This window comes from Episyrphus balteatus, chromosome 1 (genome assembly GCF_945859705.1).
Source record: "Episyrphus balteatus chromosome 1, idEpiBalt1.1, whole genome shotgun sequence".
In the NCBI taxonomy this organism is placed as follows: domain Eukaryota; kingdom Metazoa; phylum Arthropoda; class Insecta; order Diptera; family Syrphidae; genus Episyrphus; species Episyrphus balteatus.
This window is the reverse complement of record NC_079134.1, coordinates 39,164,220-39,188,962: the sequence shown is the minus strand read 5'-3', so window position 1 is coordinate 39,188,962 and position 24,743 is coordinate 39,164,220. Positions and strand designations below refer to the sequence as shown.

At 31.5% G+C, this 24,743-nt stretch overlaps 2 protein-coding genes across 4 annotated transcripts in view; one reads left to right on the top strand and one right to left on the bottom strand.

Moving 5' to 3' along the window:
* Positions 1–12,065, top strand: part of LOC129912686 (protein WBSCR14 homolog) — a 34,393-nt gene extending 22,328 nt beyond the window's left edge. For 2 of the 3 annotated variants that reach the window (XM_055991051.1, XM_055991060.1), the window contains 12 exons: positions 1,264–1,337; positions 3,554–3,670; positions 3,748–3,862; positions 3,936–4,022; positions 4,086–4,181; positions 4,248–4,620; positions 4,679–6,074; positions 8,960–9,199; positions 9,276–9,403; positions 9,469–9,592; positions 9,669–9,798; positions 11,924–12,065. In XM_055991051.1, coding sequence (XP_055847026.1) covers positions 1,264–1,337; positions 3,554–3,670; positions 3,748–3,862; positions 3,936–4,022; positions 4,086–4,181; positions 4,248–4,620; positions 4,679–6,074; positions 8,960–9,199; positions 9,276–9,403; positions 9,469–9,592; positions 9,669–9,798; positions 11,924–12,057 — 3,014 coding nt within the window. In that variant the 3' untranslated portion in view covers positions 12,058–12,065. Of the gene's footprint in view, positions 1–1,263; positions 1,338–3,553; positions 3,671–3,747; positions 3,863–3,935; positions 4,182–4,247; positions 4,621–4,678; positions 6,075–8,959; positions 9,200–9,275; positions 9,404–9,468; positions 9,593–9,668; positions 9,799–11,923 lie in introns of all 3 variants that reach the window. The other variant, XM_055991044.1, reaches the window with a different exon arrangement.
* Positions 12,066–12,432: 367 nt separating this feature from the next.
* Positions 12,433–24,743, bottom strand: part of LOC129912909 (gustatory and pheromone receptor 39a-like) — a 51,136-nt gene continuing 38,825 nt past the window's right edge. The window contains exons 2-4 of the mRNA XM_055991252.1: positions 13,608–13,670; positions 13,199–13,288; positions 12,433–13,137 (exon numbers count right to left, since the gene is read on the bottom strand). Coding sequence (XP_055847227.1) covers positions 13,018–13,137; positions 13,199–13,288; positions 13,608–13,670 — 273 coding nt within the window. The 3' untranslated portion in view covers positions 12,433–13,017. The remainder of the gene's footprint in view (positions 13,138–13,198; positions 13,289–13,607; positions 13,671–24,743) is intronic.

The window sequence follows — 24,743 nt, the reverse complement described above, 5'->3', positions numbered from 1 at the left end:
CGTGCGGTACTTTTCGACTTTCGGACCAAATAATATGATCTCTTTTCCAATCTAAACGTTAAAATCACCAATCTAAATCTAGACTTCGTACATCGGAAATTTATCATTTTTTCCTATCACCCGCACTCAAAAAGTAGCTTTCTTCTGCGGATCATATTCCAGCTTCATCTCATCACTTTTTCTGAACGGTTTTAATACACCTTGTACCTATCGAGACCCCATACTAATTATTTGGTTGCACGAATGCACATGGTTTGTCTAAACTAAGACATCAGAATTGCTGATTCCAAAATATTTCCTACGTTTGAAATGGTACTTCAGGTAGTTAACAAAAAAAGATCCAAGTGACTTACAATTCTTTACCGTTTGTGTGTGGTTGCAATTAGTTTGCTAGTGGAGAGATGTTCTCTACCATGAGCTTTTTAATCTTCCTACTTTTCTGCCTTTTGAGTGAGCGAGTTCCAATGCATTGCTTGTGTCAAATCCACTTGTCATTTACCACTTCGCAGAATAGATTTAATTAATTCCTGGCCCGTTCTCCTGTGAAGTTCTTCGGTTGATATACGATCGGGCCAGAAAATCTTTAAGATGTTACGAAAACATCTATTTAAGAACGATTGTAGCTTCCTTGTAGCAGTTGATGTAATTGAAAAAATTATTTCTCTAAATATTAGACAACATCTGAATAGGATCATTTGCATTCTCGATTTGGCTCCCAAATTGGAAACTCTCTACTTTCTTTAGCAGCAGTTGAGAATATTCATTTGAAATGATGTCTTGGTTCCGTATTGATTTACAGCTTCACGATTTATAAACTGTGCCCAAAACCAATAGCATTTCTAAAACTCCGCCTAGTTTAAGTCTATCGTATTAGTCGGCTTACTGATATTTCCCATTTCTCATAAAAATGACTTAAAATCAAGTTTCCTATATTTCTTGGTGCCCTTGGACCAAGTACTAAACGAGTTTAAACTAAGTATTAACTTGATAAAATTGGGTTTAAAAAATTTAAAGTCGCAATTTAAAAGATGGAATTTTAAAATATTTATGCCATTTCCCAGTTTTCTGATTTTATCGGGACTAAAAAATAATTGAGAGTGAATAAATTGGGCCTAACTTGCTTAAATTGTTTCTTTTATTATAAATATTAAACTGACAAAAAATGTATTTTCATAAAATGTATCACAAAAATAAAAATCTAAATACAACAATACTCAATTCATTCTTTACCATTAATTATATATTTTTATTTATTCTTTACAGTTATATTAAAAAGAAAAACCCCAGTGTGCCAATTCGCTTCACCCTTGGATGCAGATATTCACAGTAATCCACAGGTGAGTGTATTAATAGATTTTTATTTTTATTAATTCATTCAATAAAAATTCTCTTATGTGGTTTTTTTTTAAACCAAAATGGCAATAATACGTACATACGATTACAATCAAACACGTGACTGTAGGTTGCCAAAACACTTTTAAACCGAAAAAAAAAACACAGGAAACCATGTTCAACGTCCGTTTGCGATTAGTTTGTCTTTATACTTTTTACACTTTTTAAGTATAACAAAGCGGGTGGATAAATATTTTAAAGTTTTTTTAAGGTATTTAATTTTATTGCAAATATATACGTAAATCAAATAGCATTAACCAAAAATAATACAAATAGCATCTGTTCTTTTGTTAAGTGGAAATTTTACAATTTTAATTTCAACACCTATTGACGTTATGTGACATTATCTAGTCTTTTGTTATCAATTTGAGAGAGTTTGCGTAGGATTTTACAAATCTTTAAGGCTATCATCATCTTTGCTTTATGACACTATCTTTTATTTCATTGTTATCAAAAATTAAGTTTTGCCTAGGTGGTGTCTTTCTGATGAGAAGTTGCCACCGGTTTTTGTTTCTGTTTGGTTGTTTTGTTGATGATCTGTTATCTTGAATTAATTTTTGTTTTTAAATTTAATTTCAAGGTTAAATAATTGTTTTTTTTTTTTTAAATTTGTTCTTTTTTATTTTAAATAGCTATTTAGGTAAGTTCTCTTTGTAAAACATGTGGTTCCTTTTATTTTTTGTCGTTTGAACTGTTCTTTTAAGGATTTTAAAATTTTTTGATTCATACTCTCCCTATCCAGTTCTAAAATTTGGAATTTTCAGTGTAAAAAATGTTAGCAACAGTCCATATTTATGTCTTTTCTTTCAGTTTTGCAAATTAATTCAGTCTTACTGTCGGATGTAGTTTTTCTTTTCGTTGGAATTTTTTTTTTAACAGTTCCCACTTACAAAAATGTTGATAAATTTTTGTTACGAGTCAAAACTAATTGCATACTTCTAAGCTCAATCAGCTTAATAGTGCCTTCTTTTATTTGAATATTCTTTGTTGGTTTCCCTAAAAATAAATCGTCACATTTTGAAAAAAGATTAGATTTAGATAGAAACAAAAATTATCCATGCAAAATTTTGTAATACATACAATGGGAAAAAGATAACACTAACTGGGCTATCTCCTTCCGTCCCAAACCTGCGGAGAGATAACAGACTCCTGCGAGCTAATTTTAACTTAAAATATATTAGGCCTCCTGCAAACACAAAAAAGTGTGGGTTGTAGACCCAATAATTTGTGGACCAGTCTCCTCCACATTAATTTTTTTCATTATAGCTAGCTATTGATTTTTTGTACTATTTTATTTTATTTTATTTTATTTTATTTTATTTTATTTTATTTTATTTTATTTTATTTTATTTTATTTTATTTTATTTTATTTTATTTTATTTTATTTTATTTTATTTTATTTTATTTTATTTTATTTTATTTTATTTTATTTTATTTTATTTTATTTTATTTTATTATTTGTTTGCCTCTCCATCTCGGCTTTTCTCACTACCGTTTTACAAAAATTGTTACAGAACCATGCTCCTATTTCCTGAAGCACGACCGAATTATAATAAGAAAGAGCTTTGTCGCTCGGCTACAATCCGCTTTGTCCGGCTACAATCCGCTGTGGATTTGGGCCTCACCCAAAAAGCTTCGCCAGCCAGCTCTATCCTTAGCTCTCTACTTCCTGTAGTGTACACTCAAAATTTTGAGGTCAACCAAGACTTTTTCATTCAATCGCCTTTTTTTTTTGGAGTCCACATTGCAGAGAAAAACATTGGCCTGTTCAGAAAGGACATAAAAGTTCAGAAACGTCTAAGAAGTTAAGTTAACTTAAGTGTTGCGTCTAACTTACTAATTTTTCCTAAACGTGGTCTTTCTCTCTGAGGAGTGCTAAAAACTTTCTAATCATTGCAGTTCAGAAATTGTTTTTTTTTTTATGAACATGTTTTCGAAAACTTAGGTTCATCAAAGTATTTTAATTAAAACGAAGATTTCCTGATTTAACTTGTTCCAAACCGTCTTTAATAAATTCATCCCCCACTACGCCATATTTTTCGCGCAAATTTGAATAAAAGCTGGGATCGAAAAAATATAAAATACACTCTTCGTATCAAGTCTACAAATTTTTTACCTTTCGATACTATTTTTAATTATTTAATATTTCATTTATTTTTAGAGTGTTGTCCTTGAAGGAAAGTACTGGAAAAGACAGTTAACTGTCATCAAAGCAGAATACAGGAAATGGAGACGTAATTTCAAGTCAAATAATTCTGGCTGTTTGATTTACGACACGGTATGTTACATACATATATTGCCTTTTTGAGACTTGACAATATTCATTCCTATTTCTTTATTTTTTTTTTTGTATAGAAAAGTGAATTGGATCTCTTTGAATGGTCACCGATGCTAACTGAAGACTGGACTACAGACACTTTATTTTCAGCTATAAATGTACCATTTCCCTTCCCTGATCCAAGAGAAATTGGTAAGACTGATCGATCATCTCTTAAAACCCTTATAAACTTCTCTAATAAATAATTTTTCTCTGCAAATTTCAGCTAGAGGAGCAGGAAATGCAGATTTTATTCAACCTAGCTTAGGACCATTGCAGCCAAATTTAGATGATCTTGATCTAACATTTGAAGGTAGGCTACATCCGCACTTAGCCGATTTCAACGTCCAAACTAACAAGTTTTTGTTTGAATCAGAACTTTTGCAGAATACACGTCTTCCATCAGTACCCGAAGAGGGTAATGACGATATGTTAAAAGCTGTCGATTATGGTAGTTTTTCAGCAATCATGGGTAACTTTTTCGAAAAAAAAATTCTACTTGTATTTGAAAATATTTTTATAAAACCAAAAAACCTAGGTCCTGATCAAATGGATTCCAGTGATATGATGGATGTTACAAATCAAAATCAATCCATGTCCAATGGTGAAGACTCAACCATGATGGAATTGAATACCCCATTAAATGCCATACAATACTCTGAACTTGAAAGACAATTTCAAAATAATTTAGGAAGTCAGCCAGATTTAAGCAATACAATGATGATGAATAGCGCTAATAACAATAATAATCAACAACAACATTCAGTTGATTCAGATTTTAGTACGTCACCTAAGCGCCAATCGATCAAAACATTTCCAATTACAATGGAAAATTCTGGCAGTCAAATGGGATTCTCAACTAAAAGCGTTATTAAAGGACGCGTTTCAAAGACTTCACAAAGACCATTTAGGTAAAATTATACATTTTTGTTTTATATCCAACAAAATTATAATGATATCTTATTTCAGACGAGAACCTCATAATTATGATAAAGCACAACCCACCCTCCATCAAACTGAGATCTATCAGCAAATGCTTGCCGAAAGCCAACAACAACAACAGCAGCATTTACAACAATCTCTAGCCCTTCAAATCCAAGCACAACAACAATCAGCATCCAATCAACAATCAAATCTGCAACAACAACAGCAGCAGCAACAACAACAATTATCCCAACAACAATTTCCCACAGTTATGATGAACAACAATGGAAACAACAACAACTTTGGCATGAGTCAATCCCAGAACTTGCTCAATATACCTCAAAATTCGAATATCAAATCATATCCAGTCGCGCAGAAGGGTACTCTTCTGCCCAATGTTAAAATCGAACCTCCACCAGCACCCTCCAATACCCTTATATCAATGTACACCATAAATAGTAACAATCCAACGGGTGATTTAGGCTTCCATCGACTAGCGAATCGTTCACAAATTGCCCAACAACCTAGTATCTCATTACCTTTGCCCTCTTTTAAGCCATATCCGAATGTACAAAGTTTTCCAAAGTCTGCTTCAACTGGCAACTATATCAATGTTCGTGCTGCTATAGCGGGAGGAGGTGTACCTGGCGGACATATGAATACACTTTTGCAGGATCATGTCCAGCAACAACAACAACAACAGCAGCAACAACAACAGCAACAACAGCAGCAACAACAACAGCAACAACAGCAGCAGCAACAACAACAACAACTTCAACAACATCAAATTCATTCTCATTCTCTACCGCAGCCCCTTCGCCAACATCAACTTATTCTACCCTTAAATACGTCATCTACATCTAGTCAGCAGCAACAACAACAGCAGCAACAACAACAGCAGCAACAACAACAGCAACAAAGACAACAGGAACAACCAATTATAACTAAAGAAATGTTCCGTTCCAACAGTCTGCCACTTAATTCTTCCCTACAAAAGCTCGAACCACGTAGTATTGAGCATTTTGTTGTACCCAAGTACCAAGCAAAAAGTAATAAATCTCGTTCGCGTAGCAACTCCATCCACCATCAAAGTTCCTCCACAATGATTAGTGGTGGCAGTGTTGTGGCAAGTGGATCGAGTTTGCAGGTACCACGGCTGCAAACAGCAACCAGTGATCCAATGTTGAATTCAACATTGGCACAACTCCTGACAGCTCCTAGTCAGCCACCCTCTGCCTCAGCAACTAGCTTAAGCTCGAGCAGTAGTAGTTATGTGCCATCAGCAAGTGATATACGCGTGTCTTCCCAGCAACAACAACAGCAACAGCATCATCAGCATGGATTGCATCAATCAATGCCGAAGGCAACATCTCCAAAGAAGTCAACCTCGTTACCTGTCCCAGCGCCACCACTCATGTTGCATAGTCCTCCTGGAAATAAAGTAAGTTTCATTGTTTTTTAAAGTTTGATTATTTTTTTGACGTGATAACATCTTAAAAATCGATTAACCATGGTAGCATCCACTAAAAAGTGACGCCATTTTCTCCCGTTCCGCCTGAAATTTTTAGGAGTGTGACATAAAATGCAATTCAAAAATTAAAAATAAACTATTAAAGATACAAAAATCTTCTGAGCTTATTTGAAATGTAATAACCTAAAGGATTTTAAAAAATTCAATCATTAAATAGGATAAATAGGGGTTAAACGAACTTGCAAAAAGGTGGCTATTTTCTAAACGCAACGTTGTAGAAAGCTGAAATTTGTTTTTAATCGATAGATAAATTTATTATTAGGCTGCCAAAAATATTGAAAAAATTCTAGAAAATTTCAAAACCAAGTTATAAACGGTTTTTTTCTAAACTAAAGCATTTGGTAGACCTTTCACAAAGCGCGAATTTTTTTTAAAGTCTGCGTTTCGAAATATAAATTAAAAAAAAACACCTACTTTTATTTTTAGGTATTTTTTTTTATTTTAAGCAATTTTTTTGAGCTTTTAAAAAATCTCAAACTTATAGGACATATAGATATTAGCCATGGGCATGCATGTGCAAAATATTGAAACTTTAAAATGATTTTTGATTGAATAACGGGAAAAACAAGTTTTTTGGCCATTTTTAATCGTTTTTTATTTTTATAATTCGACAGTTAAACTTCATAACCTCGTAAGTCGTTTTTGCAAGTTTTTCAGAAATCAAAAAACAAAATGTGTTTCTTGTTTTTGTATGGGATCTATCAATACGAGTGTTAGAATTTTGTAATTTTTGAAAAATGTTCAGAACAACATTGTTAAGCTGAATATACCAAAAGATAGCTCTGAATTTTCTGAATTGTTTGCATTAATAATATTTTTTCGAATTTTTAGACTTACGAGGTTATGAAGTTTAACCGTCGAATTGTTTCTTTAACAGATAAATGAATGAAATTTATACTGTAGATAGAAAATAAGGGGAAACCGACGAAGTTACGAATACCAGAGTTACGGGCGACAGAGTTACGAGCGTCAAAGTTACGCGAAACCGAAGTTACGAAAAACAAGAGTTACGAATTCTAAAGTTATGTTAAGCTATGACATGTGATTTTTGGATTGGCAACAATTGCAAGGAACGATATGGAATTATGGAAATACAAACGTTGAAATAGAAAAAAAAAACATAAGTATACATATGTAAGTTTGGGGGACATAATTGAAATTAACTTCTTATTTGTCCAACTAATATTGCACCCACGTATTTTTTTTTTTTTTCTATTAATTAATATAATTATTCATAGCGTATTTTGTAATACCCACTTTATATATCTATACCTATCCAATCAAAATTTTACAAGATTAAATAACACCCATTTTCGCTTAACTCATTTAGTTCTGACCAATGAGAAAAATGTTAATCTCTTGTTTGTATTTCCATAATTCCATATCGTTCCTCGCAATTGTTGCCAACCCAAAAATCACATGTCATAGCTTAACATAACTTTAAAATTCGTAACTCTAGTTTTTCGTAACTTCGGTTTCGCGTAACTTTGACGGCCGTAACTCTGTCGCGCGTAACTCTGTTATTCGTAACTCCGTTACCATTTCGAAAATAAGCAGTTATTTAAACACTGTCAGAACTCAAGAAAACTGGTTTTGCAGAAAACGAGTTTTAAATTTAGTATCGATCTATTTTTGTATGTATGTAAAAAGTTAGTTTCTAAAACAAAACTAGTGCTCCTTCTCCGTCAATTTTTAAAGTTAAGAAATGAGTTTTTTTTTTATTCCAATAACTTCTGCATTAATAACTCAAAACTCGTGATTTTTGAGTTATGACAGTATTCAAGTAAATGAACGATATGTATAAAATATCAATAAATTTCGCATTCACAATTTTGAGATAATGGTAAAATTATGTTTTTATTTTAACACTTTATCTTATATATCTTTTGATTTAGAGAAGATAGAATCTTGATTTATTGAGCATGCTGATAATGTTACCTTTCATTTCAGTTCGAAATTTCGACATGGTTGGCTTTAGAAAATTCTTACTTTTTTGTAGGCATCATACAGATATGATTGAAGCGTCATATTAAAGCTAAAATAGTAAGCTAAAATATGATATGAAATTTATTACAGGTTGTCATATATAAAAAAATCGACTTTAAGGAAATGGAAGAAAAAAAGCTTGATTTTCTTGCTCTTTTTGATAAAAATTGATTGGGTTCAAAAAATGTTAGGCATCGTACAGATATGATTGAAGCGTCATATTGAAGCTAAAATAGTAAGCTAACATATGATATGAAATTTATTACAATTTATTACAGGTCATATAAAAAAAATCGACTTTAAGGAAATGGAAGAAAAAAAGCTTGATTTTCTTGCTCTTTTTGATAAAAATTGATTGGGTTCAAAAAATGTTAGCTCTTTTTGTAGAAACCGTAAAGACATGGTTGATGTAAATATTTTGAGCTAGCACAATAGGTTTTCAGATGGTAGGTATAAAATTTATTATAGATTGTCATATAAAACAAATGAATTTTTGGGTGATAGAAGCTTTTTTAAAAAAAAAATTATTGTTTTTCATAATTTTTTTGTATACCTTTTGAGCATTGTATAAATTTAAATATGGTTTTATTCTTGAGAGTTATTCATATAAAAAAATTGACATAATGAGAAAAGAAAAAAGGCAATTTTTTTAGCTTTTTCTTGTAAATTATGATTGAATTCAAAAAATTAATTCGTTTTTCATAAAAATTCGTTTTTAACATAAATAAATAAATATCACGTAAAATTATCGTCCGTAAACCGACTTACCAACAACCACTTTTTATTAAAACTTGATTGTATTTTTACAGATGTTAAGCTTCCCACCACCTTCAGGTCATATGTCCACAAGCAACATAAGTTTATCGCCTGAATCATTTCATGATCAAGATTCTCCACTATCGCCAACGCACACATTAAAATATCCACGAGAGACACATCGCCGGGCGGGACATATTCATGCTGAGCAAAAAAGAAGGTACAACATCAAGAATGGATTCGATATGTTGCATTCGTTGATACCACAATTACAACAGAATCCTAATGCAAAAGTAAATGCGTCTTGTCAACAGTTCTTTAAGTTTTATTTATTTGAATATTCTTTTCTTCTCTCTCTCGTTTGTATAGCTAAGTAAGGCAGCAATGTTGCAAAAAGGTGCTGATTATATCAAGCAATTGCGGACCGAACGAAATATACTCAAGGAAAAAATGGATTTGCTTCGGAAGGAGAGAGATAACTTAAATAGTTCACTATCGTAAGGATGATTATTTAAAATTTTAATTCAAATAGAGTTAAATTTGTGTGAATATTATTTTTAAGGCACCTGCACTCTATTTTACCTGCCAATGGAGCACCAGTTACCCGCCAACGCACTGAACACGTTCGACAATTGTACGAGCATTATGTAAAGTGTCGTACCATGCAGAATTGGAAATTCTGGATTGTGAGTTTTGTTTAAATTTTGTACTATTATCTTTTCGAATATGTAAAAGTAACTATTATTTTTGTTTTGTTTTCAGCTTGGTTTGATATTAGAGCCACTTTTAGCATCTTATACAACATCTGTGTCAAGTGCTAGTGCGGATGAACTCCAACGAACAGTTTTCTTATGGGTGGATCAGCACTGTTCGCTAGTTGATTTGCGTCCAGGTAAAAAAAAAAAAACATTATGAATATTTGACGATGGTAGAAATAGCCCACGACTTTTGAATTTAGTCACACACTTTTAGAGTCATAACTTACTAGAAAAGTTAGTCAAGATTTTTCTCAAGTCCACGTTTGAGCTTTCGTTAATGTGACGCTGTTGGATAAACGCGTTTTTAGGCATAAATAACAGCTTATTTATTATTGCAAAGTGAAAATTATAAAGAAATTTTAAAAAGCTCGTCATCAGCCTCGTAAATTATGTACTAAAATAGTGTTCAAAATTTTAAAAGGATCGGTGCAGGAGTCTTGAAGTTATGATTGGCACGCTTTAAAGTTTTGATATAATACGTTAATAAGTGAAGTATTAGGATACTCATAACTTCGTCAATTTGCTTGATATATATTATACATTCAATTAAATTTTTTTAAATGCAAAAAAAAAGGACGAAAAAACTTAAAGTTTCCTGAAAAGTGGATCATTTTTGTACAATAATAATTGTAAAGCGCTTAGTTGCTTTTTTCCAAATATTAATCAATTCTCGATAGAAAGTGTCATACTTTTTGGTGTTCAAAATCATACGAAAAGTGATTAAATTAGTTACACATAGAATACGATAAATCTAGTATTTTTTTATATTCAATATTTCGGATTCAATATGGTGTCCCGAATTAGCATTTAAAAAGAAAAATTAACAAAACTGCTAAATATTTCATTTTTATTTAAAACAAAACATATTTTTCTAATAGATTTTGATATCACTGACGATAAAATTTATGAATGACTATAAAAACCATCAAAATAATTGTATCGGCGCCGATTTTGAGAAAAAGTGCAATAAAAGTGCAGTTTTTTTCAAATGATTATGATACCAAAAAAATTACTGCCTCTCTAATATGTAGCTCAATCATACGTGATACCAAAAATATAATTTATCAATGTTTAAACGAATCCATCTGACCACAATATGAATTTGAATTCTCGTGAATTTTCACATTTTAATTGCATTTTTCGGACAGAAGTTAATGAGTAAACTCACTTAAAGCATATTTTTTTTTTGGTTTCAGGGAATGATAAACTGTTGTAATGCCAAAATTTTTGTTTTGTTTCCATAATCATTTAAAAAACTGCAGTGTTATTGCACTTTTTCTCAGAATCGGCGCCGATACAAGCCGGCAGACTTACATGTTTGTTATTGCTATAGATGGACCTCCTTGCTCTATCAATATAAATCGGTTACCTCTCGCGCAAGAAATCTGCTGCCGGCTCTTAAACTATGTAAATTAGTTCAGTATAATTTCAAGTTTCTCATTAACTAGATAGGTTTTACAGATGGTTTTGATATGTCACGGGTTACTGACACTCAACTTCATTTACATCTAATTGCATTAACCGTTTACGCCATACCAATTTGGAAGAACTTGTGTAGAACTGAAACAACATCACATCCCATAAATGTTTGGCTCCAAGGGAGATCGTAGTGCTTTCGATAGACTTGAATTGATGATAATGTTGAAAAACGTGCTGAATTTTCGATTCCGCTAAAATTTAAGTGCATCGCTATTTCAAAAGCATCTGTTGTCTCAGATTCGTTTAATTGCTGATTGCATTTTTCAATCACTTGTGCATCGCTTTCCGAAATTTCATCTTAAATTTTGGTCTTATTGCTTTTCCTCTAGTGTCATCTAGTCACTATTAAGAAAAAAATCATCTCTATAGTAAACAAATGATTAGGTATAATAATGTATCTCCCTTATCTTCACCCTCGTGGTTTTTTATACCTAAATGTCTCAGAAACCCTTCGCGCTAGGAACAAATTTTTTGATCAGCACGTTATGAATTCCAAAATACTAAAATTTCATCAAATCTTATAGAAACCACTTTTCCCAGAACACAGGTCCGACGTTTTTTTTCTATTCTTGTAGTGGGTAAAAATCGTTTTATATTTGTTTGTCTATTAGTTGAAAATGAGTTGACAGAAATGCAGAATCAAATACACTCCATTTAAATAATATTTTTCCTACCGACTGTAATAACTTGTTTCTTATTTCGTGCGCTATAATTATTTGTTTTGTTTATTTAAATTTTCTACAGTTAAATTAATAAAATCAAAATGTTTTTTTATTTCAGCTGTTTCAAACAAACTACGTTACTTATCCACAACGACTGATATTTTATCTGACCCGCCATCAACACTACAGGAAGAAGTATCTAAAGCGATTAATAACACTCCAGGCCAACATCCCAACCTAACAGGCTCATAGTCAAAATTGAAATTTTTCTTCTAAATAAAAAATAATACGAAATTATAAAAAAAGAAACAAAAAAAAAATATGAATCAAACAAAAAAATTAAAGTACAATTATTTAAAGAAAAAATAAATATATATATAAATATAAAAAAAAAGTTATAACCTATTGTTAAAGAGTCAAGCATATAGTTTTATAAAAGATTCTAGATTCTTTTTTTGTCGTGTGCCTAATTGAAAATAAGCAAAACAATATATATCTACATTATATACAATAATTGTTGATGAAAAGTCGATTTTATTAGCTGTATTGAGTTGTTAGTTGTATAAAATATATTTTTTTTTGTTTTATTTAAGAATCATAAATTTGGTTTAAATATTTTTTTTTATATAATTTTTGTTAAATAGCGCAATTTTACATTTATATGCAATTTTTTATTTTGTTTGTTTAAATTTTATATCACTTATCTTTAATTTTTAAATAATAACAACAACAACAAAATTTAAAAAAAACGTGTGCCTTATCAAAAAGAAATTTAAATTATAAAATGTTTACTGATACCGTTACAATATGAGAGTGTGGTATTAGTAAAAAAGAAAGTGTTTAGAAGAACTTTTAAACAAATGCTTTTTGTTCTTTCTGTTAGCTGTTTTATCTTATTTTTTTTTTTTGTTTTATCCCGAAAACAATAACATGTAATTTAATATGATTGAAAATTGTTATCAAACATAATAGAATAATTTTAAATCAATATAATTCGTTTTGTAAAAAAAAATGCTTTCTTGTTTAAATATTTGTGTCCTGTGTTTTATACTTGTTTCGTATCCTTCACCAACAATTTGATTCTTCGTTGAAACTTGATTCTGAACAGCGGAAATATTTTCCCCATCAAAAAGTTATTGTTTAAATGAGAAATAGAGTCGCACATAAGGACCATGGCTAAAATTCTGTTCCCCATTTAAAGTCGTTCCGAAGTTACGATACTGTAGGAGCTGACATAGTCGTTGTTTTTGTGCCAAGAAGTCTTTTGTTTGTATTTTCCATATCCTTGAATTGTATTAGAATTACCATGTATGTGAAAATTGCAGCAAAAATCTAGGAAACCAATGTCATTTATATGATTTAAAAAATCTTTTGAATTCATTTTTTAACGTACCTTAAATAGCGTTCGTTTGTTTAGTGGAAAGAAGCCATATGCTGTGAGTATAGGTTTCTGTTGTATATTTTTCATAAGAAATTTATCGACCTTGAAAGAAATATAAAGTTGTTTTCCTTTAAATAGTCTATTTTTTTAATCTAAGTTTAATAACTACAATTGTTTTTCTCTCGAATATAATGAAGCATGTTACGCTCCGCTGATAATAATTAAATAAAAATACATTATTTGTAAAGGGAATATAATTTCAAGGGAAAAAGAATATCATTTCATTAGAAATTCATAATAGTGAATAATTTTCAAAGAAATAAAATGTCCTTTAAAATGCAGACCAAGGTTCTTATATGCAGGTATTAATTTATTATCTTGCAATTTACTAAACTATGTATCTGAAATTTTATTTACCTACCATTTTTTCAATATCAGTTCCCCTTCGTGATATCCTTGAAAGAATTCTTGCTGTTTTATTGGCCTGAAAAATGGAACATTTTATTATTAAACAGTTTTTGAAAAGTTGAGAAGAAAAAAAAGCTTATATTCAAATTTCAACATTCGACATTAATAATGTATTTTAATCTTACACAAAAACTTGGTCAATGAGAATAAGAAAAGAGCAGGGGTCCCAGAATGTTAGTTGGTTCAATATAGGCAGGATCTAATTTGGTTCAATCAAAGGTTTTCGAGAACGCATGATCGAATCGAGTTAACAAAATAATTGTTCCAAGTTACGAACTGATACCCCAGGTGTTATAAGAGCAATCATTCCGGATAAGAAGAGTTGCATCGTTTTTTTTTTCTGACAAAACGATTATTCAAGTTTCATTTTCTACGAATTTTCTTAGACTGCAAAATTTAAGATTACAAAAAAAAAAACTAAACTTAAACTAAACATTCAAAATATCCTCTTTATACTCTACAAAGAAATAAATTCTACGTTGTTAGAAAATTTGTTTCTTACGTTTCAATCAATTTGGAAAAGGTTTTAAAATTGGTCTTTTTACGGTTTTTCAAACTATTTACTGCTATTTTATAACTATGGACGATAAGTTAGAATGAGGCTTAATTTTGTGAGTTTAATATAAAAAAAATATAAGTTTTCAAAAGAAGTTAAATTTTGAAAATGCTTAAATATAATTAGACTCAAGAGAACATTTTCAGAATATTGACGATTTAAAAAATATCATTAAGGCTTAATTTATTTACTCTCCTTTTAAAATGTTAAATTTTAAAATTCGTAGTGATTTAATGGCGACTTTAAATATAATGGAGAGTGAATAAATAGAGCCTTTAACTACTGTCAATATTGGTTTCAGATCACCAATTTTTATTACAGAAGAAGAATAATGTACAAATATTTTTTTTAATATAAATAAGAAGATGGCGTCAAAAAAAAACATTTTCAAAATCCAATCGATGTTTAAAAAAAAACATAAAATACTCTACATGGGCTTCATATTAATATGTAAGTATTTTGTTCATTCTAAAATGTTTTTCTGCCGAATGATACAAACATAATACATTATTTAAAAATGGAACCAAATAAGTAAAAGAAAATAATGGAGCTGGTAAAAATTCTGACTTCAAAATTCTAGATTTCAAAATTCTGCTTTTTTACAATAAAATCTTTGAAAAAGTGTGTAATTTGTTTTTGTGCGAAAATAGGTGATGTTGATAAGGAGACGAATTGCCCCAGTAAGTGCTCTTTTAACCAACAATTTTGAAAAATTGACAAGGTATTTGAAGAACTATCCCTGTCTGTGAAAAATGTTTCTATATATTTTAATGATCATACTGAATGTTTGATGTAATTTCTGAAAATCAATTAGATACACTGGGCAACAAAAGTTTTGTTTTACCAAGTTTGATGAACTTTTCCGAAAGTTTTTGAGGTGTTGAACTCGAACCCGAAGTCAAAATTTTTCTATTAGCTTGCGTTTTCGAGATATTCCTTTTCTAAAGTCTCAATAATCGATTTTTTTGCTAGAGCTGGTAGAAAAAAAAAAACTGATGGCAGATTAGTTAAGAAACTTCATAAAGCATAAAAAAAGTGCAATTTTGTTATATTTTTGGAAATAGGGAATTGAGTTATTTGTGTTTTTCGGGCGCCATTATGAGGGCAAAAAAAAACAAGTACCAACTCTTTTTATTCTCCGAATTTACATTTTTATAACTTGGTCGCTCCAGTAAGCGACAATATCAGCTCAAACTATTTGTATTCTATTTACCTCTTCTGATATATCCGGATAACATGTGAGAACAGTATAAAACATAATTGGAATAATCCAAAAAATGAAACTAAAACCATTTAAAACAACATTCTTTAACACGTAATTTTGCAGCCAACGATAAATATGCAAAAATCCAGTTGATGCATTGATAATTGTCGATGTCAATTTCAAAAGCAACACAAATCCGTACAATAATGAAATATCACATTTACACAATCGTATAAGTTCATTACGATCGATCAATAACTCTTGCAAACTTATCATTTGCGTAAAGTCATTTTTGAGCTTAGACAAATGCTCAATCGTTTTGTGCATCAAAAAGAAAGTTTCATTGATCATTCTTATAAGTGACGTATAAATCGCTAATTGTAATCCACCGAATACGAGTTCAAAAATTTCAATAAATGGGGAAGGACACTGATAATGACGCATAAATGAGTTATTAAAACATTTCACAGATAATCTTATTAGGTTGATAGAACAACACACAACAAAAACCAGATATATCAAAAATAATCGACATGAAATATCAATGGACGATTTTTTAAAATCAGTTTTGCACAAATCTTTATATTTATTATTCAAACGTATTACACATTTGCATATTTTGAGGTTAAGTGCTTTTCGGCGATATAAAATTATGTTGCACAAAATTTGTGAAACACCACCAAAAATATGAGCGATAAGTCTGTGAATTTGAGTCGAATTAATAAAATCATAAGAACTGAAACAATAGTCCAAAAATGGTTGAACGGTTGTTAAACCAACGCAAATCAAAATAGCGAGTATGGACAGATAATATGCTATGATAGCTGCATAATAGCGTATTGATTGTTTTGGAAGGAATTGCAACTGATTTTGTTGGTTTTCATAAATAGGAAAAATTCCGAAGTAACTTAAACAAGAAAGTTGAATTGATAGTCCTTTGGGAATGTACGAGTACATCCTTGCGGGAATAATTCTATTAAACTGCTACATGCTACAAAAAGTGACACATCAATTTAGTTGTTTATTTTATGTTTTTGATATTTTTCGATAAAATGATTATTAACTTCTATTAAAATTAAGTGTGTTATTACATTAAATTCTCGCTTGATTTATTTTGTGATTTTAGGAAGAATTTTTCTGGATTGCTGATTTACAACAAAACAGAATAAGCAATCAGTTTAAGTTAAATTATGTTATTTTGTATGGCAATATGGCAGGCATCAAAGAAGAAAAGTAACAATAATTTCATATTAACAAGAACATTATGTTTTGCTTTATGAGTTGATTTGTATGAGTTATGTATATATTTTGAATATTCAAGTTGCGCTCTGATGTTTATATTGGCACTCATTGTTCACGGTTTAAATTAGATTATAGATAAATTTTATTACAACCTTAAATTCGGTATTATTATACAATTTCATACATTTAAACATCTTTTTCTATTTTTTTAAATTTAGATTTAAAAATTATTTTTATTAATATGCATTATATTATATCTTTACTCGGTGCGTTTTTTTGTGCCAGACTTAATATCAACAAAGGAAAACTTAACTTCTTTTTTAGAGTTACGTTTTTTTTTCTTATTCAATTTTGACATACCTACCTAATTGTTTTTACTATTTTTTTTTTTTTTTTTCAAAACGAAATGTTTTTGAGACTATAGTAGTGGTCTAAACTCTTGTCAACAAAATTGAACTTTTTTTTTGCCACAAGAACCAAGACATACTTTTCTAGAGGTTTTTGATGTGCTGAACTCGAATCTGAAGTGAAAAAAATTTGATTGGCCTTCGTTTTTGAAATATTACCGTTATAAAATGCTAAAAACGTCATTTTGGCTGTTTTCGAGGTTCTGGTTTTATGTGAGGTATGTAATTCATTGTAAAAAAAATTTGTAACGGTGATTATAAGAAAGAGATATTCTTCTTTTAAAAACTTTTTAAATTTTCCCGATATCTCTTTTTTTGCTGGAGATATCTTAAGTTTAAGTTAATAATCCAAAGAGAAACTAAACTTAATCTAAAGTTTAAGTCACTGTACAGTGGGTACCCTCCCATAAAAAGTGCGGTCAAAAATATAATGACCATTTTTTTTTTAATAAAACGCCTGTATTATGACTTTATATGATTTATTATGGCAAAATAATACATCAAGTCAATTTTTTAAATTTTTTGTTATTTGGAAGAAAAATAAAAAATAAAAAAAAAATGGTTAATGCCGGGAATCGAAGCTGACTGTCAGTCGTTCACCTTACCCTTAATAAAAGTGCCAATAAGGCAATCTTTTAGTTTTAAGTTGAAATTTTTTTTCAGTGTAGGGTCATTTAAACTCGTATTACTCGAAAAGGGGAAAAAACTGCGCTATTATTTTGAAAGGTAGGACAGTATTCTTCATTTGAGAACTTAAATTGTTGAAGGTACTCGAAGGTAAGCCAACTAAATCTCCAAATCTACTGAAAATTAAGCTAAATAAAAATGATTAAAATTGCTTCGGTTACGACTTACGAGCCCCATTACAAGAAGCCTTAATGTTATTTAACAATATAATTTATGTTTTTAGGAAGTATTAACCATCTCCTTTAATATCCATAATAATTTAACATTTTCCACAATTTTTTTACATCCGTTATGACTATCCCAAGTTCACACCTTATAACTGCAACGATAAGCAAGCTATACTTTATTTTATATATTGACTTTGAATGGTTATTAAGAAATGAAAAAAAGGTGTAACCATCTGACTTTTTTTGGTGGTACCCACTGTGCACTGGTCACATAATTTTTACCACAAGACCTAAAATATACTTTTCTAGAGGTTTTTGGGTTGCTGAACCCGAATCCGCAATCAGAAAAATTCTATTAGCCTTCGTTCATGAAATATAACCTTTATGAAAAAAAAACTTTTTTTGAATATTTCTTATAATTAAATTTTTTGAAATATCTTTTTTTTTTGTTTAAATTACAATACTTAAATTGAATTAAATTTGTTAGAATCATAGTTCGGGTCTTTTTATTGTTTTCTTATCCCACATAGAATATCAAAACTATGATTAAAAACAAAAACAAAATAGCCTATTAGCAATTATTCCGAGGTTGTACATTGTACAATTATGTTGTTTAGTGCATATTCAAAAATTCCCCAATGTTATTTCATAGGTTTACGTGTTTTTGTTCAATTAACTGTTTTGATTCTTAATGATGATGAATATTAGAAGGCTTAATAAAAATTTTGTTACGTTACCATAATTTTTAAAGAGTTTTCGGAAGTAGGTTTGCTACTATTACGTTCATATGGTACGTAAAATTGCCTTGATTTTGGATACCGTTGAAAGCATGTGTCATATGATGTGAGTATTATTTATCTCGCTGTTTGTCCTTGAAAATAGCTATACTTGCGGACATCAGATATATTTTTGACTTTTGAAGGTTAGTTATAAAATACCAAAACGATAATTTTGAGCAAAAAATATTTCTATTAGCATTCACTCCGATGTTCAACACTTATTTGACTGGACTACGAATATTTGGCGAAGTGTCAAAGAAATTAAGATGAATTTTTGATTCGCTTTACAACGTTTTTAATGCATTGGGATTTTCTGGAAAAAAAAAAATTGATGAACGCAATGATCTAAGATCTAAGAGGCTTCTAAAAACAGAAAATTCCGATAGAGAACATATGGCTTAATCGAGTAATATCTTGTCGAAAACTGAATCGATTTTATTCAAAATTTACAGACAGATAATTTCAAAGTATTAAAAATTTCAAAAAAATGTTTATGAAAAATAGCAAAAAAAGAAAATACATGTTATCGATTTGGCTTTTTGGACCAATTACCGATTTTACTGTCTCTTCGAAAAAAACACCCTTTCACCTAATTTTTTTTATAAAAACTCTTTATTCTTGCTTTCTATCCCAAATTCAACGTTTTCATAAAATTTCATTAGGGTGATCCATCATTTTTGTTTTCACTCAAAAAAACACCCTTTTAACCGTGAAATTTTTATAGACACTTTAGATTTTTGTTTCTTATCTCAAAAGTTACATAATTCCTGAATTTCAATAGGGTAATAATAGTACTACTCTAGTATTGCACACTTTTCCAAATATACCCATATTTTCTCTACACCTAAAAAAACCCCCTTTCACATGAAAAAAATGTATAGATTTCTTTTATTCGTAATCCCGTTGAGAAAGAGAACATATTTATTGAATTTCGTGACGGTACCTTTTGTTTTATTGGACTTATCGCGGATTTTCCCTATTTTCCCAATAAAAAACACCCTTTAACCTAAAATATTTGTATAGACTTTTCGGGTTCTTGGTTTCTGTTATAAATGAAACATTTTTACCAATTTTCATTGGTGTAACAATTTTTTCCCAGTTTTTGTGGTAATAATTCCGAATTTCACCATTTCTTAAAAAAAAAACACCCTTTCACTCAAGATAATTTTGTATTTTTTATAGATTCTTAATTCAAGTGTCATATGATGATATTCGACTAACAATTTTTTTCGGTATATTTTTGATCTTCACCCCCTCCCTCTTGTCCGCAAAAAAACACCCTTTCACCCAACTTTTTTTTATATACTTTTTTTGTCCTTGGTTCTTATCCCAAAAGCAAACTTTTTGCCAAGTTTCATGAGTGTAACAATTTTTACTTGCTCTATAGGGCAAGTATTGGTTTCGTGTAGAAAAAAAAATTTGAGGTTTTAATCAAAACCAACATTACGACGATGGAGAAGATCAAAAAAGTGGTTTTCGTCATGCCGTCCGTCAGTCTGTGCGTCTGTGCGTATGTGCGTCTGTGCGTCCATCTGTAGGTACATTGAGCTAGGGCCTAAACGGATGGATGGATTCGCTTGAAACTTGGTACAGATGATTTTGACGTTATTCTCTAGACCCGTTTTTTTTTTTTTTTTAATATCTCCTTTTTAACACATATCTCCCATATAACGTTTTCGAGGTATTGCAATTTTCTCAAAAACGACTCTAACGATTTTGATTAAATTTGGTATACGTAATAGACTTATTGATTCTAACTAAAGAACTACTGCTGTACAAGTCAAATCTTGACAGTCAAAATAGTAACCCTAGAACATGCATAGTAGCTAAGAAACAGTTTAATCTTTTTCTTCTAACTACTTACAGCAACATTGACCAGACTACGGTAAAACTGGAACGCGATGGGCTTCCAACGCTCATCTTCTCTTCCACCTACATGCCGTATGATAGCATAGAAGGACCACCGGCAGATATCACTAAAACGTTGATATCTTTTGCAAGTAAGAACAAATTTGATATCATTTTAGGTTGTGATTCTAATTCACATCATGTGCAATGGGGAAGCACTGACATAAATACTAGGGGCGAGTCCCTCTTCGAATATATTATCGAAAATAACCTTGTGGTAGCTAACAGAGGCAACACCCCCACCTTTGTTACAAAAACACGTGAAGAGGTTCTTGATATTACTTTGACGAATAACTCAGACACTTGCCTATTAGAAAAATGGAAGGTTTTAGATGAAATCTCTTTTTCCGACCATAGGCTAATAGAATTTTATACCCCTGATGCTGATAGGCACAATAAGCCCTTTAGGAATAATAGGCGTACCGATTGGCAGGTATTCAATAGGGAAATAGTTAAGAACCTCAGTCCCCTGAGGACTGATAATAATCTAGACCCAAATGGCTTAGATAAATTGACAGAGGAATTCACAGGAATTCTACGCGATGCATTGGACAAAAGTTGTCCTCTTATTACCGCGAAGAAGAAAAACAACAAACCACCCTGGTGGACAGTTGAGCTCAGTAACATAAGAAAAGAAACTAGAAAACTTTTCAATCGTGCTAAACGCACTAGAGCTGAAAGTGATTGGGAATCCTACAAAACCAGTCAAAGAAAATTTAAGACAGAAACTCAACGAGCCAAACGATGTTCTTGGAGAAACTTTTGTAGTACTATCGAATGTACAAATCATTCGGCAAGACTAAGGAAGATCCTCTCCAAAACAATCACTCCTATAGGCTCCCTAAAAGGGCCTGATAACCAATGGACTGAATCTTGTCAAGACAGCTTAAAACTCCTGGTGCAAGATCACTTCCCAGGTAGTAACTCTGAATTGGAAAATGTTTCCACAAACTCTTTGCACTCATTTTGTGAAATTCCTAGAGAAATTATTACGAAAGAAAAGTTGATCTGGGCCATCAACTCCTTCTCTCCTTATAAATCTCCAGGCCTGGACGGCGTCTTCCCCTTGATGCTGCAAAAAAGTAGTGAATTCATTATTCCATACCTGATCTCAATATTCCAAAATAGCCTACAACTGGGATATGTCCCTAAAACATGGCGTGAAGTCAAAGTTGTCTTTATACCTAAAGCTGGTAAATCCAGTTACACAGAACCAAAAGATTTCAGACCTATCAGTCTAACTTCTTTTACACTCAAAACTCTTGAAAGATTAATCGATATACATATCCGCAGTTATTTAAGACCGGAGACTATATCACCCTTTCAGCATGCATACACAAAAGGTAGAAGTGTAGAAACAGCCTTACATTGTGCAGTCAGAACAATAGAAAAGTCACTTGTGGTTAAAGAATATACCCTCGCAGCATTTCTAGACATAGAAGGAGCATTCAATAATGTTCATAATAGTGCAATTGAAAAAGCACTCACTGATCTTAAAATAGAAGACACGGTCATAAAATGGATCGTGTGCATGTTGAAAAACAGACAAATAAATAGTGAATTAGGTGGGTCACATATTAAAATGTACGCATCTAGAGGAACTCCGCAAGGCGGTATTTTATCACCTCTTCTTTGGATTTTGGTGATGAATGAGATTCTCATCAAACTGAATAACAGCGGTGTCAAGGTTATAGCCTACGCAGACGATCTAGCTCTTCTAGCGACAGGTAAATACCTAACCACTGTAAGCGAACAATTAGAAAGCGCATTATCTAAGGTCAGTAACTGGACCAGGAGATGCGGTCTTAAAGTAAACCCCCTTAAAACAGAAATGGTACTTTTCACAAACAGAAGGAAAATTCCTCCTTTTGCAGTGCCAAAAATTGATGGCACCCCACTTAAGATTTCGGATAAAGCGAAATATCTCGGAGTGATCTTGGATAAGAAACTTAACTGGGGTCCAAACATTCAAGAAAGATATAAGAAAGCCACGTTTGCACTTTACTCATGCAATCGAATTCTTGGCAGAAACTGGGGACCAAATCCTAAAATAATCATGTGGATGTATACCGCCATTGTCAGACCCATTCTGACTTATGGCAGCTTAGTCTGGTGGCAAGCTCTGGAGAAATCCACGAACTTGAAGACCCTAACCAAAGTACAGAGAACAGCATGCATTAGCACTACGGGGGTGATGAGGTCCACTCCAACCGCAGGGCTGGAAGCAATCCTTAATCTCACTCCCTTAGATCTATTTGTACAAGAATTAGCAGCAAACAGCGCCCTACGACTCAGTCAAACCAACATTTGGAATACTAGTCAAAACGGCCACACTACGATCCTTTCTAACTACGTTGGCAACAACGTAAGTACAGATTACATGACCCCTTACTTAGACTTCAACAAGTCTTTTAATGTCAGTTTCCCAAACAGACAAGATTGGGAAAACAGTGTACCTTTCTCAAATGAGTCGACTATCGCCATCTTTACTGATGGTTCGAAAATGAATACTGGGGTTGGTGCAGGTTTTTACTCAGAATACCTTAACCTTGCCAGTTCTTTCAGGCTCCCCGATCACAGCAGTGTCTTCCAAGCCGAGATATTGGCAGTGAAAAATGCTGCTAAACAAATATCCATGATGGCGATATCACCTGCTGACATCACCTTTTTCATTGATAGCCAAGCGGCAATAAAAGCGATTTCTGCCACCTTAATCAAGTCAAAGCTTGTTTCTTGCTGTCGCGAAGAGCTTAGGGTTCTTGGTATGCAGCATAATGTAAGACTCTGCTGGGTTCCCGGCCACAGTGATGTGTTCGGCAACGAAAAAGCGGATGAGCTTGCAAGGGAGGGCTCAGTTCTTGATCCCTCTCTCATAGACCATAACATCAGAATCCCACAATGTGAAATAAAACGAAATATTGTCAACAATATTTCACAAAAAACAAATGAAAGATGGAACCTCCTAGAATCCTGCGGTCACACCAGGAAACTATGGCCGAACTTCGACGAGAAAAAATCAAACAAGATCTTACTACTTAGTAAACCTTCCTTAAGATCCCTAATAGGCATCTTAACGGGACATAACCTACTAGGATACCACAAAAAGAAAATGGGGCTTAGTACGGATGATCTATGCAGAGGCTGCGGCAATGAGGACGAACAGGAAAACACTGTTCACTTCCTCTGTCACTGCCCAGCACTCTGTCGCACTAGGAAAAAATTCTTAGGAAACTACTTCTTTAATGAATTAGAAGAACTTTCGGAACTTTCAGGCAATAGCCTACTGAACTTTGTAAAGTCCTCCAAATGGCTCGAACAACCATAGCATTCATAGGTTATCACTTTTTCATGAAGTTACAATACTTCAGGGTATCACAAGGGATCTACATTGATCTAAGTGTGACGGTAACAAGATCAACTGTCAGCCCATTTAACCTAACCTAACCTAACCTATTGATTCTAACAAACCTGCGTTTTTAGTTTTTCTCAAAAAATGCGAAGAACCGAAATATGGCGTTGCCGTTTTTCAAAAATTGACATATTTCTTAAGCATAAGTCAATTTCATTAAAAATTTACAGACATCATTTTTAATTATAAAAAAAAACTTTTTAAAACATTTTTGAAAAAAAAAATTTTTTAATTTAATTTTTAAACTTTCAATTTTTTTTTTTTTTTTATTTTTTTTTCGACACTAAACAAAATCTTAAATTTCCAATAAATATTTAATATAAGGATACTGTGAACTGCAAGAGCAAGTACGTGCGACCCAGTCGTGCATTTTATTTTTTTTATTTCTTGATTTTATGTACTATTTTACCTGTACTAAAAAGACTTCCTTAAAACAAAAGAGCTGAGCAGCGAACTTATTTTTTTTTATTGCTTCAGCTAAACCTAATTCTAAGTGAAATACTACTTTTTCCAAGGTCTGTCGTACTGTGATATTGTGATTTGGTTGATGGTGGACTTTTCTGGCTAAAGCCACAAATCTCTTTATTTTTTTCTATTCTATTTTTCTAGAACTTGGGATCTTAAATTTATTTTTATTTTTGAATTTTTATTTTGGAATCAAAGAAATAATATATATTAAAAACAAAAGTTGCAATGTATAAAATACTTATTTTTCACAGTCTCCATGGTC